This window comes from Panulirus ornatus, chromosome 16, assembly GCF_036320965.1.
Source record: "Panulirus ornatus isolate Po-2019 chromosome 16, ASM3632096v1, whole genome shotgun sequence".
NCBI classification, from domain to species: Eukaryota; Metazoa; Arthropoda; class Malacostraca; order Decapoda; family Palinuridae; genus Panulirus; species Panulirus ornatus.
In genome coordinates, this window is record NC_092239.1 from 9,867,844 (window position 1) to 9,887,102 (window position 19,259).

The window sequence follows — 19,259 nt, forward strand, 5'->3', positions numbered from 1 at the left end:
TTTAGTGCCTCACCCTTAACAGGCCATTGGCTGAGGGCATTTCTAGTGCAGTGTTTGCATAGGCTCCTACCTCATAATCCAGCCAACTACTATCTAATCCTTCTTTCTACCTAATGCTCCTACCCAAATGTTCCTACCTACTACTTCTGTCTACTGTTCCTATCATTTTGCCAAAAGGCAGGGCTAGCACGTAGTGTTCACCATAGGAAAACATAGAGTTACAAAGGATGAGCTGTGTGAGTTATTTGTTGTCTGGTGTTATGTATGACAAGGAAAGGTGTATGCTTGTGGACAGAATGCCAGTAGTCCACATTTAAGTGAGGCAGAGAGAGTGACAGCCACCTGGGTCATAGGAGTGCTGCTGGACAACCACTGTAGTGCTGGGTTACTAAGCAGCTGTTACTAACACTCCCAATACCCAGGTGGGTAGTACTGGTAATATACCTCCCTACTTGTTGGCTGCCTACCAACTACTGCCTTCTACCTATATTAATTTATAATATATATTAATGGCGGGGTGGCGCGGGGAAACAGACGAAAGAAATGGCCCAACCCACCCCCATACGCATGTATATACATACACGTCCACACACGCAAATATACAAACCCATACATCTCAATGTACATATATATATACACACACAGACACATACATATATACACATGCACACAATTCACACTGTCTGCCTTTATATATATATATATATATATTATCCTGGGGATAGGGAAGAAAGAATACTTCTCACGTATTCCTTGCGTGTCGTATAAGGCGACTAAAAGGGAAGGGAGCGGGGGTTTGGAAATCCTCCCCTCTCATTTTTTTTCAATTTTCCAAAAGAAGGAACAGAGAAGGGGCCACGGGAGGATATTCTCTCAAAGGCCCAGTCCTCTGTTCTTAACGCTACCTCGCTAATGCGGGAAATGGCGAATAGTATAAAAGAAAAAGAAAGAAATATTAATGGCAGTCATTCTTCTGGATGAAAATGACATACCTTTTTATTTTGCTATCATGAAGTATGTAGTCTAATTAGATAATAATTTTGTAACTAATTGTTTTGTTTTTTGTTTTTATCAGGTGTACAAAATGACACACTCAGAGACAGGGGAAGTAATGGTGCTAAAGGAACTGTACAGAGTAGATGAACAAGCTCAGAAGAACTTTCTTAAAGAGGTACTTGTGTTACTATGTTTCCCCTAGTTAGAAAGTTTTGATAATATAATGCTTTATGGAGATAATTGCAAATTTCAGTATTGATGTGACTTTTCTGTTTTCATTCACAGTTGTATGTAGAGCCAGCTATTAAGCTACGTAGGTCTACTTGTATTGTAGCACCTCTTTTTGTTAGTGTAAAACACTGAAAATGTAAATCTATGTCATCTGCATGTTTGTATATAGCTTTTGATATGGTTAGAGTGGTGCATCTAAAACTTTTACCAAATATTTTGTTCTGTGTATGTTTATACAATTTACATGCTTTAGGCTCAGCAATAGTGCATGAAATACTGGCTTAAGAATCAGCTTGTCTTTCTATGATATCAATGAAACATTTGCCACTTGCAGCACACTAACAAGAAAAAGAGGTATGAAAAGGATGATGACTATCTAAGGTGTTACCCATAGGGAAAGTAATAAAGCAGGAGAAGATGAAGGAATGTATGAGAAAGGGTAAACAGCGAGAAAGGAAGTTAAATGGTAATAATCCCTAAAGGATATTGTGGAACTGAAGTGTTTCATGGTAAACCACCAGAAAGGATGCATTGCAATTGTATCTAAAAGGAAGAAGACTAATGGCTGTGCTTTTTTGAACTATCAGAGCCAACCATTGTACCTCTTGGAAATAGTTAACCTAATGCGTACAAATGACTGTTACTTAATAGTTTTAGTGCCAGTGCCACTGGAGTTCAACAGTTATGGAAAGTCTTTTGCCATGAACACTTCCTTGAGGGAGTTCCTAAAGGGAATGGGTGTCAGAGATTTAGATTTAGCTTATTGGTTTACATAAATGTTGCATAGATTGTACTTGTTTCCTGTTATATGGTAGATACAGAATATTAGAAGCCTGGTTAAGTTTCTTTGATACAAAGATGTAGTGATTTACTGAGGATTAGGCGAATGACAAAGAATAATTATCAGTTTGCAGTACATAATTTTTGTTTTTCATACAAAAATACACTATGAGACAATGTTTTAATTTTTGATAATATTGCCACTGAAATTGTGTTGATTTTGTCATTTCTCTCCATGTAGTTAGCTTGTAGATTGATAGTACATGCAGGCTGCTTTGTTGTTGCAGTGCTGCCCCAGTAGTCTGCATGCAAATTGATGGATTTTTGTGCTCTGCCACAAGAGTTATACATGTGGGATGTTTTGCTGTGAACCTTGCACGTGTGTTTTTATTATGCTTTTATGATTGCTTGTGTGAAGAGGGCATTTTACTTTAGTGGTCCCACATCTCTTGAATGTTATTATCACATTTTAGATATGGTTGATTTTCACTTTAACTATGTCTTCATTCATCTTATTCCATTCCTTCAACTCTTTTATACTTTAAAAGTGCTTCCTCACTTCTTTTTTTCAACAAGTTTCTTGTTTAAATTCTTGATATGTCCTCTGGATGCTGCATCCCTATATCTTTGTCTGTGTCATCTGTTTGTTTTGAAAAATTAAAGGTTGTGATTAGTACGCTCCTCACTCACATCTGTTGTGAGCAACTTTGAGGCGTCTTGCCTTTCCCCGTGATCTAGCGCTCTCATTTTTGATGTCGTCTTTGTTCTTCACTGGGCTTTCTGCATTAGCTCTTTGCTTCTTTACATATAGGAACCAAACTTGAGAAGCATATTTATTTTTGCACCTATTAGAGATGAGGAAAATGATTGGAAAATGGGTCACCCAGAGCAGAATGTCTGCATCTCCACAGAATTCTTCAGTCACTCTCTTATCCCCAGACAAACAAAATCTAGCTCACACCCTCCAGTCACCTTGAATGGACAATCACCCTTACTAAAATAAAAATATCAACCATTCTGGATATCACATACAATGCACACATATGACATTCACTCCGCGTATCAGTAACATCAATACAAAAGCAACACACAGACTGAATGCCCTTAGAACACTAATTAGCATCAGATTTGGACAAGAAAAAGAATCTCATAATATCCTGCACAGACAAATTATCTCCTCTAATTTAACTCTTTTATTACCTTTTCAATACAAAATCCATGTTTTTCAAGTTGTTTGAAAAATGTTTTCAACTTTACAGTTTCAAAGCTGTTCATATAACAATAAAGAAATCCCTTCAGAATTATCATTCATCCTATACTTCCACTGTAATAATGAGTTGAAGTTATGGAGAAGTTATAGCAGAATATGCTGAATATTATGAGTTAAGCCAAAATGTTAAGTGAGTTGCCACTGCTAATGTTTCATCACTTGTTTTACCTAATTCAAAAAACTGATTACTGATTATGTTTTATCTCATATAATGAATAATTTCTTGCTATTATTATTGTGATTCATTTGTTACTTTTTTCGTATATGCAAAACTATAAAAGTTTGGAATGTCACCAGAAACACCAGTCAGATGCAATGTTGTCAATGTCACTCAGGCACTAGCAACACTGTCTATGATACAGTATATCATGGTCACCTTTTGCTGCTGAAAGAGTCACTGTTCATAAAATCATTCCACACAATCCAAAAAACAGATCATCATCCTCAAATAATTTGGAATCATTTTCTACCTGCTCCTCTAAATCTGTTGTCATGATTTTTTCTTTTGCTCTTTTTATACCTTCATGCAAGTGTTTTATAGCGTATTGGATCTGGCAGCGGATGGAACCATGGAAGCGGAAGTGAATCATAGGGTGGGGGAGGGGGCGAAAATCCTGGGAACCTTGAAGAATGTGTGGAAGTCGAGAACATTATCTCTGAAAGCAAAAATGGGTATGTTTGAAGGAATAGTGGTTCCAACAATGTTGTATGGTTGTGAGGCGTGGGCTATGGATAGAGTTGTGCGCAGGAGGGTGGATGTGCTGGAAATGAGATGTTTGAGGACAATGTGTGGTGTGAGGTGGTTTGATCGAGTAAGTAATGTAAGGGTAAGAGAGATGTGTGGAAATAAAAAGGGCGTGGTTGAGAGAGCAGAAGAGGGTGTTTTGAAATGGTTTGGGCACATGGAGAGAATGAGTGAGGAAAGATTGACCAAGAGGATATATGTGTCAGAGGTGGAGGGAATGAGGAGAAGTGGGAGACCAAATTGGAGGTGGAAAGATGGAGTGAAAAAGATTTTGAGTGATCGGGGCCTGAACATGCAGGAGGGTGAAAGGCGTGCAAGGAATAGAGTGAATTGGATCAGTGTGGTATACCGGGGTCGATGTGCTGTCAATGGATTGAATCAGGGCATGTGAAGTGTCTGGGGTAAACCATGGAAAGTTGTGTGGGGCCTGGATGTGGAAAGGGAGCTGTGGTTTCGGGCATTATTGCATGACAGCTAGAGACTGAGTGTGAACGAATGGGGCCTTTGTTGTCTTTTCCTAGCGCTACCTCGCACACATGAGGGGGGGGGGATGGTATTCCATGTGTGGCGAGGTGGCGATGGGAATGAATAAAGGCAGACAGTGTGAATTGTGTGCATGGGTATATATCTATGTGTCTGTGTGTGTATATATATGTGTACATTGAGATGTATAGGTATGTATATTTGCGTGTGTGGACGTGTATGTATATACATGTGTATGGGGATGGGTTAGGCCATTTCTTTCGTCTGTTTCCTTGCGCTACCTCGCAAACGCGGGAGACAGCGACAAAGCAAAATAAATAAATAAATAAATAATGATATAATGAACAAACTTGGACTTTGGAGACTGGTTGATTTGTGGTCATTGTTTTGAAGTTAACCAATAATTCATTAGTCTGAAAAAAAAAAACAATTGCATAGTTGGCCGGCTCACTACAAAACCAGATGAAATCAGCTACTATCTATCATAAGATTTGCTGTTATGTAGTGTTTTCCTCTACAGAATAAGTTTGTTAATCTGAAAGTATGTGTAAATTGTGCATCATCTCCAGCTCTACAAACAGATTATGGCCACTTAAGGTCTCACTTTAACTTGTCTTTGCATTGAAGAGAGGTTACCATCTGTGCTTTGATTCTGTTCTTGCAGTTGCAATGAACCTGTGAGAGTTTACCATCTGTGCCTTTGATTTTATTCTTGCAGTTGCAATGAATCTGTGAGATGTACATTACTTGAACAAATTGCCAGGTGGCTTTTTGCCAGAAAAACTGTTTGCACAAATGATCTTTCTGTGCAGTACCTTTTTTTTTTTTGTAAGGATATGAGCTTTTTATGAGTTATGAAAACTTTAACAGGAAAGTTGTATATTATTTGATGCCTGTTGATAGGTGCTTATTTTGGTGTGTGTTATCAAGTTCCATTAGTTAGTGCATGTTACTGGGTATTATTTTGTGAGAGCAGTATGGTTAGTATGAAGTTATGTCATTTTATGACTTATAGAGAGGTAGTGTGTTGTAGGTAGCGTTTTGGGAATTGTGATGCACTGTTTGATTTATTTATGTATAGTGTACAAAAGAGTTTTCCCTATGGTATGGATTCGAGAATAGTCAGTGCAAAAAACCTTAGGGCTGTCTTATCTTTGACCTGGGAAAAATAGTCTTTATTAACTGAGTCTTACATTAAGTGGCTTGCAAAAAGCATAAAAAGTGAACCAGTAGAACTGATTGTTGTAAAGTAATATGTGAACATTTGTTTAAGAATTTGTTGTATGAGCTGTATGGCTAATATTCTGTGCTCTAACAATGTTGTATTTTTCCAGGTTGCAGTCCTAAGAAGCTTGAGTCACAAGAATGTTTTACGATTTATTGGAGTCCTATACAAGGACCGTAAACTCCATTTACTTACTGAATATATTGGTGGAGGTACTCTGAAGGAGATCATCCATAATCTAGAAGAGTCTTTACCTTGGGATCAGCGAATTAGTTTTGCTAAAGACATAGCAGCAGGCATGGCTTACCTACATAATTGTGATATTATTCATAGGGATCTTAACTCCAACAACTGCTTAGTCAGAGAAGTAAGAGCTGGTTATGATTATGTTGTATAAGTTATATTGATTTTTTCATTTTAGAATCTTCAAGATATGTAATGCATCATTTTTACCCTTGAAAAACTGTGTAACTTTAATATATCCATGAAAATTGATAGGGATTCATAGGTCTATCTGTTTATGTATATCTCTGATGCCTGTTCCCAACTGGAACTCCCTCAAGGGGTTGGCCTTGGCAATAGTTACTTTTAGGCTTGTCTCAATTACTTCACCTTTTAAGTCACTTTATAATGATATAGCCTTTTTGATAATCATCATTGTATGGACAGGTTCCTTAGATATGGGTTTTCTCACCACACACTCAAGAGGGTTTCCTTCTAGTCAGTAAGGTAGCAGTGAAAAATAAGCTGCTAATCAGGAATTAATTTTCAACAACTTAGGAGTTGTCCTCCTGAGGAGGACAACTGTTGAAACATTGAGAATTAAATCCTGATTAGCAGCTTCTGTCTCATGACTACCTTACTAACTATTAGTCAGAATGAACAACATTCAAGGTTTTCTTCTGTTTCATTATGTTGCTTCTTCTCATACACATCAATATCGCTGTTAATGGAGTGCCAGACAAATTGATCTAATTTTGTATTTGTTTTCTTGATAGTTACTACAGTTGAGTGAGCAAGACCCATGGACTTGGCTAAATCCATGAGTTTTTGGTCATCATCAAACCTCCCAAGCACCTCTAACTTTACATCATGTGTGACATATACTACCCTGAGTACCTTTATTATTATTGTCAGATACACTAAAATGGCTCCACTTACTTTGGGGGCAGGACAAACCTTGACAAACTGAAGCAGGAGTGAGTACTTGGTGCAACACATTTTTGTTTACAAGCTGACTGCTAGTAGGCGAAATAAGAATCGAATTGTACTTTGCCACTGGGTGTAATACAGATTGAAAATTGCTTCCCTGTGACATCATTATGAAAGTATTTTACTGTGAAATTATTCCTGGTGATAGGGAGAAAGGATACTTCCCTCATGTTTCATGTATGTTGTTCAAGGGGACTAAGAGGAGTAGGAGCCAGGGGCTGGAAACCATCCCCCTCTTGTACTTATATTTTTAAAAGCTAGAACAGTGAATGGCAAGTGAGGAGTGGTCATTTTCCATGGGGTGTCTGAATGTGTGTGGATGTAAGCAATATAAGAAAAAGACAGGTAATTTGTTTGAGGAAAGGAACCCAGATGCTCCTACTCTGAATGAAACAAAGCTTAAGGATAAAGGGCAAGAATGGTTTAGGGGTATCTAATGGGTAGAGTCAGAGATTGAAGTGAAGGAAAAAGCTAAGAAAGGGGTAGCACTACTGCTGAAGCAGGAATTGTGGGAATTTTAAAGAGTGTAAGGAAGTAAGCTCTGGACTGATGTGAATGAAAATGAAAGTGGATTGTAAGAGATATATGATTATTGATGGTTATTAGTTCTTTTGCACCTGGGCATGAGAAGAACGATGAAAGGCAAGTGATCTAGGAGCAGCTGAGTGATTCTGTTAGCAGTTTTGATGCAAACTATCAGGTATTAGTGATGGATAATTGAAATGCAAGAGTGAGTGATGTGGAAGTTGAAGATATACTTTGGGGACTTAGGGTATTCAGTGAGGTGAATAGGAGTGGTGAACAGCTTGTGTAGTTATTTGCTGAAAAGAATTGGTAATTGGGAATACCTGTAAGTATATGTTGGTGAGTAGAAAAGGTGGTAAGGGGTATTATTGGGTTGCATACTTATGAATAGGTGTGCAGAAGAGAGACTCATGGATGTGAATGTGTTGAGAGGGGCAGTTAGTGGTATGTTTTATCTTTACCTGGTGGAGGCAAGGGTGAAGATTTGTGGAGATTTTCAGAAAAGAGGAAATGATTTGAGAGAGAAGAGGGTCATGAAAGTAAATGGTGGTGAAAGTAATTGGAAACTGCTTCTCCTAATTTCTAGGCATTTTGTAAACATGGAGAATCCTCCAGCAAATGTTCAAATGCAGTTAGGTCTTTGTCACTTGAAAATGTAAATGTGTTCAAAACCCAAATTGACTTGGGAAAATATCACTTACCCATCCTGCTTTAAATGTAGGAGAACATAGCATGACATTTAGAAAGGATTTTTAAGGTTATCATTGCAAAAATGTTTATTGAGAACACATCTATTATCTTGTTAGACTTTTATGATATAATTCAGTATGTAACATCTTCTCACTAAATTTCAGGATAAGACAGTTGTAGTTGCTGACTTTGGCTTAGCAAGAATAATGCCTCAAAATACCTGGACGGCAGAGAGAAAAAAGTTTGGAAAAAAACATGCAAGAAAGAAGAGGTTTGGAATGATTATTTGGTTACTTTGGTTATGTATTCTAGGCTTATAGTGACTATATTTAATGTACTTCAAACTTTAAGCTTACAACATCTTTCTCTGTAACTATCGTAGTGATCTGTTATCAGTATTAGTAATAAGATGGACATGGCTTTTAAAGCTGAGGCCTTTAATAGTTTCAGTAGGTATTTGATTGTATTTTGTTACCTTCAATGATGTTTTAAAAGTTAGTCAATTTGGGTTGCAGTAATTCTCATTAATTGTTGTTTATGTTATTATATTCTTAAGTTTTTAGTTCCTTGATATTTTTATCAAACCCAGTTGCTTCTACTGCCTTAGGAGGGTTGCATCTAGAATATTTGAATGGGCATTGTATACAAACCTGCTCCATAGCTGTTGAATAATATACTGAAACTAGACCCTCCATCTACAGTCAAGCTTTGTAGATGAGTCACTGTGTTGTTTCCCTTAACCATTTCATGTGCAGTGATTCACCTTATATGTGTTGTTTCTCTTTGATATGCAGCATTAATTCAGTTTGATTCTATGACATTCATTCCTCACATCCTTCTAAATGTTTAACCTCATTACCCCGAAGCTGCCTCCACACCTTCATTCCATCATCCCAGTCACCCTTTCCCATTTTTCTCTCCATTAGAGACACAGATCCACTTAGTCAGTCTTTCTTTGCTTATCGTCTTCATATGATGTATTCAACAGTATCCAACAAGAGAGGAAGACATGATGATCATTCTTTATTTTTGTTGAATTTGTTTTCCTGCTGTATTCTATTTCATGCACATACACAGCTTTGGTGGTAGATAACATACATACAGATGGTCCCTGACTTACGACCTATGCGACTTATGACCATTCATACATATAATTGGAAAAAAAATGAATTAAAACATATACGTAAATATAAGAATTATGCTTGGTCGTATGTCCACCTGTACTAACACTTGTGTGTGTATGTTTGTGAATGTCAGATGATCCCAGCATTGTGTACATCACAGCATCTCTCTCAGTTCTCACTCTCATTTACTATTCAGTAAGTGTGCATCATTCGAGTGAATCTAACAAGTTTCCTTTCTGACAAACCATTTTTGTATCGAACCCCAAAAAAGATGATGAGCAAGAGGAGAACCCATCACATGTTGATAGATCTGGCAAGAAGCTGAGGAAGACACTCGATTTGGGATTGAAAATGAAGGCAATCACCTAATATGATGAAGGAATAAAAGTTAATGTGATTGCACATGGTCTACAATTGTCCCATTCGATGATCTCCACAATTTTAAAGAACAAAGAAAAGATACGTGAAGCATTGAAAGGTTCGGCTAGTATGAAGTCTACGATAATAAAAAAGCAACAAGGGCCCATCCGCAAAATGAAAAAGTTGTCAATGCTGTAGGTGGAAGATCAAATTCAAAAACGTGTACCACTAAGCTTACTGACAATTCAGACGAAGACTAGAAGTCTTCTTGAGACTTTGAAGGAGTGAGCAGGAGAGGATTACATCAAGAATTTCACAGCAAGTCATGGTTGGTTCAATAGATTTAAAAGAAGATATAGATTGCACAACGTTTAAGTCACAGGTGAAGTAGCAAGTGCTGACGAAGGAGTTCATTGAAAGTTTGGATGAATAAATTCATGAACTAAAGAATCTTAAATAGAAGGCAAAGAGAAACTTCAGAATCATATGATAAAGCTGGTTAATAAAAAACGAGATAATCATGATAAAAATTGAGTAGGATAAAAGAATGCTGTACAGATATGCGAATTCTATATGCCATGCTACCATATGTCTAACTTATGTCTATTTCGAGATCTGACCAGTCAGTCAGAAAAAATTTGGATGTACGCTGGGAAGCATCTGTATATATTTAGAAATATTATGCCTTTCATGGTATTAATATGGTGGTGGTGGTGGTAATTGGGGGGAGCAATGTGCTGTCAGTGAACTGAATCAGGGTGATGAAGTGGTCAAGGTGGGGCTACACATGGACGTTTGCCAGTAAAGCTGTCTTTTGCTTATTCCTGATGCAACCTAGCTAAGGCAGAAAAAGCAATTAATTTTGAAAACAAAAAGTGTATACCTTCATGCCTCAGGAAAATGAAACTCCATAGTTTAAGTTATGATTGAGTCGATCTACTGTCATGTCCTCTTAATGCTCAGATATTTGTTGCCCTTATTTATGGAATCTGCCTATCTTTATCAGGATGCTTCCTGGGCAATCACTTGTCCTTGCCAGTCCAGGGTGATGAAGTGGTCAGGGTGGGGCTAGACATGGATGTGTGCCAGTAAGGCTGTCTTCTTTTTATTCCTGATGCAACCTAGCTAAGTCAGAAAAAGCAATTAATTTTGAAAACAAAAAGTGTATACCTTCATGCCTCAGGAAAATGAAACTCCATAGTTTAAGTTATTAAGTCGATCTACTGTTAAGTCCTCTTGATGCTCAGATATTTGTTGCCCTTATTTATGGAAGCTGCCTATCTTTATCAGGATGCTTCCTGGGCAATCACTTGTCCTCGCCAGCCCATTGTATCAGACAGTCTTTTTTCTTCAGTTGCTATCTTTCATGTAATTGATTATCTTTTGTTTTATATTTACATGAAGACCCTCCTTATTCTTTGTATTCTATGAAGGGGAAAGTAAAGCAGTAGCTTATCTAAAGAATGGTTTAGGTTAAGGATGAAGGACAGAGTGAAGGCATGATTGTGTTATAAGGCTGCTGTTTTGGTGTAATATGTGGAATTCTTTTTGTGTGATGGAGATTCCTAGGGCCATTCTATAGAGTACACCGCAAAAAACATTGTCTGCCCTCCATACATTTTCATAGGCAAGACATGGCAAGGGATTACTATGACACAAACATTTGATGCTCTTAGGGTGAATTCTTCATTCATCTGGTCATTGAGGCTAGTGTTTCTAACACTATGAGCACCAGCACCCTTCCTCAGTGTGCCTTAGCTATTTTGAGGGAAGGATGCTCTTTCATTACTCTTCCTGGCTGCCACATAGTTTGGAAATTTTGCTTGTGGGCACTGTATTTCTTCCAACAGAGCTTCAAGATGATTGGTTTTTACCTTCCTAAGGAGGAGAAAGCTTGAATTCTCACCAGGATGGAAGAGTGCTTAGAGTGCACGATCGGGTGGCTACTTCCTGTCATAACTCATCAGTGTCTGGCCCCATTCAGGAGATCAAAGCCCAGTGTACCCAACACATGGACCTAGAATACTTTAGGAACCTCACCAGTTCCATGCCCATACATCTCCAGATGGTAATCAAGGCCAGAAGAGAGATGACAGAGTACTTAAGTGTAAGTGTGTCCTCACCTTTGAAAATATTTGGGGAGGCAGACAAGGTTTTTTTGCCTATGCTATCAAAGTTATATGGGACATCAGTCGATTGGCTGTCTGACCAAAATGAGGTTTAGAAATAAGAATCTGTCAGTATTCTCTGTAACATTCTGTAAAGTTGTAAGAAAAGTCAAGGCATTTCTGATTGCTGTTTCTTATGCTGTTTTTACCTGATAACCTGTAATCACCAGTAAAAGTTCATGAACTATCTGGGATGAAATTCTTATTTACATTTATATATTGTTTTCATAGTTATTGATTCTTCAAGCCAAAATTATTTTTATGTTGTTTATAAAGATGTCCTACATGATTCAGATTGTTTATTTATTAGTAATTTATTTGTGTTCTCACTGTAATATTTCATGAGCTCTAACATTGTGTAGCTTTGACATAAATCAGAATTTATTTTTGATATTATGCTCCTCATGAATTCTTGACTGTTACTCTTTAATTGGATAACTGTTTCCTCTGTTTACAATGTTCAACAGATACACTGTTGTTGGTAACCCATATTGGATGGCACCAGAGATGATGAAAGGAAATAAATATGATGAGAAGGTGGATATCTTCAGTTTTGGCATTATATTATGTGAGGTGGGTATAACTCTTGTTGGTATTGGAAAAATGCACAGTATTTTAGAATGGAGCTAAATATTACTTTTATAAGCTGCACTGGAAAAACAGCTAGAAAAAATTGCTGTTACATTTACTCTTTCAAATGATTTTTTCTTATAACCACCATGATCATACATAGTGGGAAGGCACTGGGAGAATACCATTATGAATGTAGGCCATATACTCCATACAAACATCCCCATTCATTTGAATACTCCCCACTCTTTGTTGTACACTTGAGCTTCCCTAAATCAGCCACTGTTTACTTGGATCATATGCACACAATGATTCTTTATTTCAGCAACCACAAGTATTATTATATCATCATTCTCAATGAGTGTGTATCATTTCATCTTTTACTATGTTGCTCACTGTGTAAAACCAAATGTCCCTACTACATGAATATTCAAGTGAAGAGGATTTGCTCATTTGAGTGTAACCAATTTTAACCAGCCATTTTGACAAGGGAGACAGTTCCTCTTATATGAGCACTAGCAGATTTGGGCCCCTGGTATGGTAGTTCTTGAAGAGGCTTGGGGTCTTTAAGAGTCTTTGGAATCAGACAGAAATTCTTGTCCAGGAAGAAGGAAAAACATGTCATGGAAGAAATCTGGATTGTCTGTCACCTTATGGTAATGACTGAACCAATTTTTTTCCCTTTTATTTCAAATTAAAGATTCTCAAATCTTGAAGTTTTATTCAGTTGATTCTGTTACCAAAACGTGTCCCTAGAAACCCAGAATACAACCACAAAGTTTCATCCCAGTTGACCCACCTATCCAGGTTTGGGAGCCAGATATACAGTCTTAAATTCAAACTAGCATATGGCACAGTAGAGTTTTGCTTTTAATTGCATAGTAGTATATATAATTTTTTCAACCCATTTATTACTATGCCTTGTCCTTAGGAACCCTGAATGTGCCATCAAAATTTTGTCTCAGTTGGCTCAGCCATTCAGTCATACTGACATACCATTACTCCACTTACCTCCGGGTTCTCTCCCTACACATTCACACTTCAGCATACTTGTCTTTGTCCACTGCTCAACTTGATAACCTTACTTTTAATCACATTTAAGCTCGTTTTCCTTGTTTAATATTCATATAATATCTTCATTTCTGCACTCAGGAAGCCAGCCACATTCACTAGGCTGGACCATAGGTCTGTAAAGGGAGAATGTAGAGCAATTAAGCATTAAGTGTTTGTAATGTAAGTGTTTGTAATGAAGAAACTAATGAGGGGGAGGGGAAGAGAGATTTGGTATGCCAGAGAATATAAAGGGAATGAATTGTGGAGTGGTAGAGTGGATGAAAGGTAATACTTTAAGGTGGTGAGGGCCTGTGGAAAGAATGTGAGATAAGGAGTTTAATTGAAAAGGAGAAAGAATTACATACATGAAAAGAGAACCAAAATGAAGACGATATGCTTGAATGAAGTGAACATTTAGTTGTTAAGAGGAGCCAAAGTTTAATTGGCAAGGTAACTCATATAGATCTGTGGTGTTTTGGATTTGAATATAGTAATTAAAGGTGTAGTGTCATGTATTTTTAGATTCCATACTTTTCCGTGTCTTGAGCATTACTTTTCCTTTGACAGATCATTGGGCGTGTTGAGGCAGATCCTGATTACATGCCTCGATCCATGGACTTTGGTCTCAATGAATCAGTCTTCCAGTCTAGTTATTGTCAAGACTGTCCTGAACCATTTTACAAGATTGCCTTTTTGTGTTGTAACGTCAATCCTGATGCCAGGTATGTTTCTGCCACATCACTTAATGATCTTCCTGCCATTTAGGTGGAGAGTTGTGGCAGTCACAATACTAGCTTCTTCCAAGGCCATTGCCTTTTTAGCAGACTTAACTTTTATATTTTCATCACCAACATTTGCAGTCTTTCTATTCCTTTTTTTTTTCTTTTTAACACTATCAAGCTGTAATATCTATCTATTTGTATCTTTGATGCCTGTTCCCTTCAGGAACTCCCTCTAGGATGTGGCCACAGCAATAGAGTCGTTTTTATGATTACCTCCTTCTTGAAAGGCAAGCTTTCCACCTCTGCATCAACTCAAAGATTATTTTTTTCCTTTTTTTTACTTTCTTTTAATTCTTTTGTCTTTGTTTATTCAAATCATTCCCTTGATTAGGACATTAGGACATTTGTCTGTGATGAAACCTCCGACATTTACCTTGATTGTTCAGTAATTGTTTGACAGAATTAAGAGAAGATTCCCTTCATTGGTCCTTCATGAGAAACCTGGAGTTAAATTGAATGTACTCTCTTTTATCGTTTAAGGTTTTTACAGTGCAGTATTTACTGAAAATTATTGCTGTTCATTTTGAAAATGCAGTGATTGCTCTTGATATGAAGTCTCTGTGTCAGTTTCACTATATACTGATGCTGTTTCCTTAGGATAAAGTTTTTGTAGCACCAGAAGTTACCATGAATAACAAAGCATTTGTGCTTGAATGGTAAATCTTTCAATGTTTGGCAGAAAACTTACCCAAAGATAACATTTATGAGAAAAGTAATTTGGGTTAATTCTGTGTCACATAATGTTTTGATATATATTTGCTCATTAAAAATACTTTAGAAATATGTTTTTGAATATAAGTTTTGGTATTATTTCAGACCAGCATTTGAGGTACTGGAAGTGTGGTTAGAAGGACTGGCAATGCATTTCACTGTTGGTGTCCCTCTGCCAGCCAACTTGATGGTTGACATATACAGCTTTAACGGTACAATAAATTCTTTTAGTATCTTATCCTAAATGCCTCATATTACACGAATTGCATAATTAAAGACTGTATGCCTGCCCCTATCATGTAATTACCTTATTTGTTGTCTTTTAACTTGTTTGTCTTTCTTGTTATGTAAGCAAGTTGACTTGTATGGAAACTTTGGCTAATGCTTCTTTCTCATTACAAACATTTCTCTAAACTTTCTTTAAAGACAGCGCAATTTGACATAGATATTATGCAAGTGAACTGCAAGTTTTCACTCCTGCTATTTAGTTGGTTATTTATATATGAAAAGTAGAATACAACGTGTGAAATATGTCAGAGAGAATTAAAAGTGAGTATTGAATTAAGACTATGAGAAAAGCAAGACTTGATTATTGATATATAGTTGGATTAAGTTAGATAATTTTTTCGTTAACCTACTGAGGACTGCATTGATGGTGTAGCCAAAGGATTTATATTTATTAATTATTTTGCTTTGTCGCTGTCTCCCACGTTAGCGAGGTAGCGCAAGGAAACAGACAAAAGAATGGCCCAACCCACCCACATACACATGTATATACATACAAGTCCACACACTCAAATATACATACCTATACATCTCAATGTATACATATATATACACACACAGACATATACATATATATACTAACACAGACATATACATATATACACTTGTACATGATTCATACTGTCTGCCTTTATTCATTCCCATCACCACCTCTCCACACATAGAATAACAACCCCCTCCCCCCTCATGTGTGCGAGGTAGCGCAAGGAAAAGACAACAGAGGCCCCATTCATTCACACTCAGTCTCTAGCTGTCATGTAATAATGCACCGAAACCACAGCTTCCTTTCCACATCCAGACCCCACAGAACTTTCCGTGGTTTACCCCAGACGCTTCACATGCCCTGGTGTAGCCAAAGGAAGCATGCTTATTTTTGTAATAGCTTTCTAGATTTATGCTATTTCTGATGAAATTTTGCCTCTTGCAGGATTATAGTTAGGAGTCTTACTGAATGTATAAATTATTTGCAAACTATACAATAATTTCATAATAATAGAAGGATCTTTTACAAGGTTTAAATTTGTGAGTGTCATAGTTAACAGTTTTATTGTCTTTCAGTTCTCAGTGACTCATATTGGATTGATATCACTGTATGAACAATACATCACAATATATCACTGTTAGATGATTCAGAAGTTTATTTGCAACCCACTCTTACTGCTGGAAAACCTAGATAGATACTGACACAGCATCTCACTCCCTTAGGAAAAGGGGTCAGGTATTTTTCTCTCCCCCTATGAAGGTATATTATTTTTTGTTTCAGTGATTGTAAGGTATTACTTATTAGGCAGCTACCAACCTGGGAGGCATATTACCTGTACTACCTTCCTGGGTATTGGTAAGGTTATTGATGGCTGCATAGTGAGCCAGCTCTTTGGTAATAATGAGGTAGTACTCCTCTAACCTAGGTAGCTGTCTTTTTCTTTATGACTTGCCTACATTTGGACTGCTGGCATTGTTCACAAACATACAGTCTCTCCTTGTCACACACAACTTGACAGCACTTAACTCACACAACTAATTTGTTATAACTTTAGATTTTCCTGTGGTGAGCACTCTGTGCTTGCCCTGCCTTGTGGAAACATGGTAGGATCTGTAGATAGTAGTAGGTAGGAACATTTAGACAGGAACATAAGTTAGGAGCCTCTGCAAACACTCCATTAAAGTTGCCCTCTGACAGTGGGCTGTTGAGGGGAAGGCAGTAAAGGCTGTGAAGCAACACTGGAGTTTACTAATTATGGAGACTCTACTGCTGTGGCCACACACTTGAGGGAGTTTCAGTTGAGAACAGGCACAGAGATATAGATAGATAGATAGATAGATAGACATGTTTCTCAGGCCTTAACCTTACCTGCAGGGTAAAGGTTGTCTTCACTTTAGGACAAAGAGCCTCTGTCCATGGACCAAAGGAATTTTATGTCTCTACCAGGAGGATTCCATTTCTGATGCTTTTTGATTTGGAGTCTGCCTAACAAAATCTGTTTTTAATTCCATTCCTTCTCTGAGAAAGATGTGAATCCCCATGTTCATCTTTATGGTCATTTGTACTCTTTGTTTCAAGTAGACCCTCTATCACATGATGATGCTTATAGATGAGAAGTCAGCACTTGGTTTCAGAAATGTTCAAGTATACTAAAAACAGCCTTTGATGAGAGTTTAGAATGGCCAGGAGAGAAAGGATGGAATTTTATTGATGTAATTATGCCAGCTTCTCTAGATTTTCAAAAGTTGGATGGGAGTTGGAGGCATTTATACATACTACTGTTTGAAATCATATCCCTTTTTACTTGTTATTCAGTGTAACTTCCTTCAGTCTATGCTGGTCTATCTTAACAGTGTTAACCTTCCTATCTTTTAAGGAGCATTCAGCCAGACTAAGCTTAAAGGAGAATTATGGACCAGGTTTTTGATAATTAACCTTTTTCTCTCAGAGGTTTTTTTTTTGCCATTATGCATTTTTAAGATAATTTAGTTAACAAGTTGAGGTTGTGTCTTTGTTTTAATGTGAATTCATTTTCTTCTGAGGCTTTGACAAAGTGAATAGTACCAGATTCTCTAAACCACTCACTGTTAATAAAACAGTACTGAGACTCCTTGGTTAGTGCTACTTTGTGTAGCACTGTTTCATTATACTGCTTTCTCTTATTGGCAACATCCCTTTCCTAAAAACAAATTAAGATGTGTCATGCAGTTCAAAAGTCCATGCAAGAACATAGATATGCATCAGTCTCTTCTATTCTCTGAACTGCATATTCATCCAAGGGGAAAGCATGAGTTGATCAGCATTCACCCAGTCAGCACTTCATTGGCCAGTTTTGGGTGCTTACTTATAACCATATTAACTGCAGCATGATAGATTTATTTCTCCTGTTTTTGCTACTTTTGTGTTTAAGAGACCCATGTTTCCTGGGAAAAGGCCTGCTGGTGTTAGTTTTGGTAATGTGGGAAAACATTCAAGGAAATGAATAAATTTTGACATGAAAATGCATATTATAAAGTGTGATAGATTTTTTGACACTGTTTAGAGCCTCCATTTCCCAAAGTTATGGTAAGTATAGGTTTTTGGAAGGAGGAACAAAATTCCTTGCATGTAAATGTAAAGGGAGATGTGAAGTATTCTGAGCATGGAATGTAAGAGGTAAGGGTTTCCATAATGAGACTTAAAATAAGTTTAGTCCTTTATATATTGTTGGGTATTTGTTGAATTTCCCATTTTCATAGGCCATTTCCATGATGTTAATCTATGACAACATGATGTTATCCTATTTTTATGGCATAGATGGCTCATATAATTCAAGCTTGAGAGACAGACTTGGTACCAAGAGCCTTTTCAGCTTTCTAATTTTCCTTAGCTGATACCTCTAGTTCAATAGGCCACCATGACTTTGGTTCATGAGCCTGGCCTCAGAAATTTGAATTTTGGCATTTACGAAGAACTTCTCAGATCATTTATAGCTTGAGATATGATGAGTATTGCTGTGTGATCTTGTCCATAATTTTTCCTCTCAAGACATTATTAAGAAGTTCAGAACCTGTTCCAATCTGTCAAGTTTGGAGCCTATTCCAATATATCAAGTTTGGAACCTATTCCAATCTGTTTTTGAAGATTCAGGCCTTTCTGAGGTTTAGGAGTTATCTCTCTACCTATTTCAAAGTTCACCTTGAATTTATCAAAACAAGGCTTGTGATACTGCAGCATTGCCATATTGGAACTACATTTAGGGGTTTTGACATAAACTCCTCTTAATCCATTTATGATGAGTTTCACTGGTTTGTTTCTTGAGTTTACAGTTCCCCTCCTGCTACAGCCTACCTGAGGGTTATCAGAAGTCCTAATCTTTTATTGTGGAGGATTATCTTTTGACTTTATAGTGCCCCGGACTGATCATCATGAAACTTTTCATAATGGCCATGAGTCTTAAGGGAAGAGTTAGTAAGATATATGCAGTATTTGGGTATAAGAATTTTTCATGCCAAGAAATGAAACCTCTATGGAAGTTGTTAGAGATTACCAGAGGTTTCAGTAGGAGCACATTTTATTTAGCATG

General features: G+C 37.2%; 1 protein-coding gene across 3 annotated transcripts in view; it reads left to right on the plus strand.

Moving 5' to 3' along the window:
• Positions 1-19,259, plus strand: part of LIMK1 (LIM domain kinase 1) — an 85,977-nt gene that overhangs the window by 53,481 nt on the left and 13,237 nt on the right. For all 3 annotated transcript variants that reach the window (XM_071671247.1, XM_071671248.1, XM_071671249.1), the window contains 6 exons: positions 1,076-1,171; positions 5,840-6,097; positions 8,322-8,428; positions 12,277-12,382; positions 14,000-14,154; positions 15,031-15,137. In XM_071671247.1, the coding sequence (XP_071527348.1) occupies positions 1,076-1,171; positions 5,840-6,097; positions 8,322-8,428; positions 12,277-12,382; positions 14,000-14,154; positions 15,031-15,137 (829 nt within the window). The remainder of the gene's footprint in view (positions 1-1,075; positions 1,172-5,839; positions 6,098-8,321; positions 8,429-12,276; positions 12,383-13,999; positions 14,155-15,030; positions 15,138-19,259) is intronic.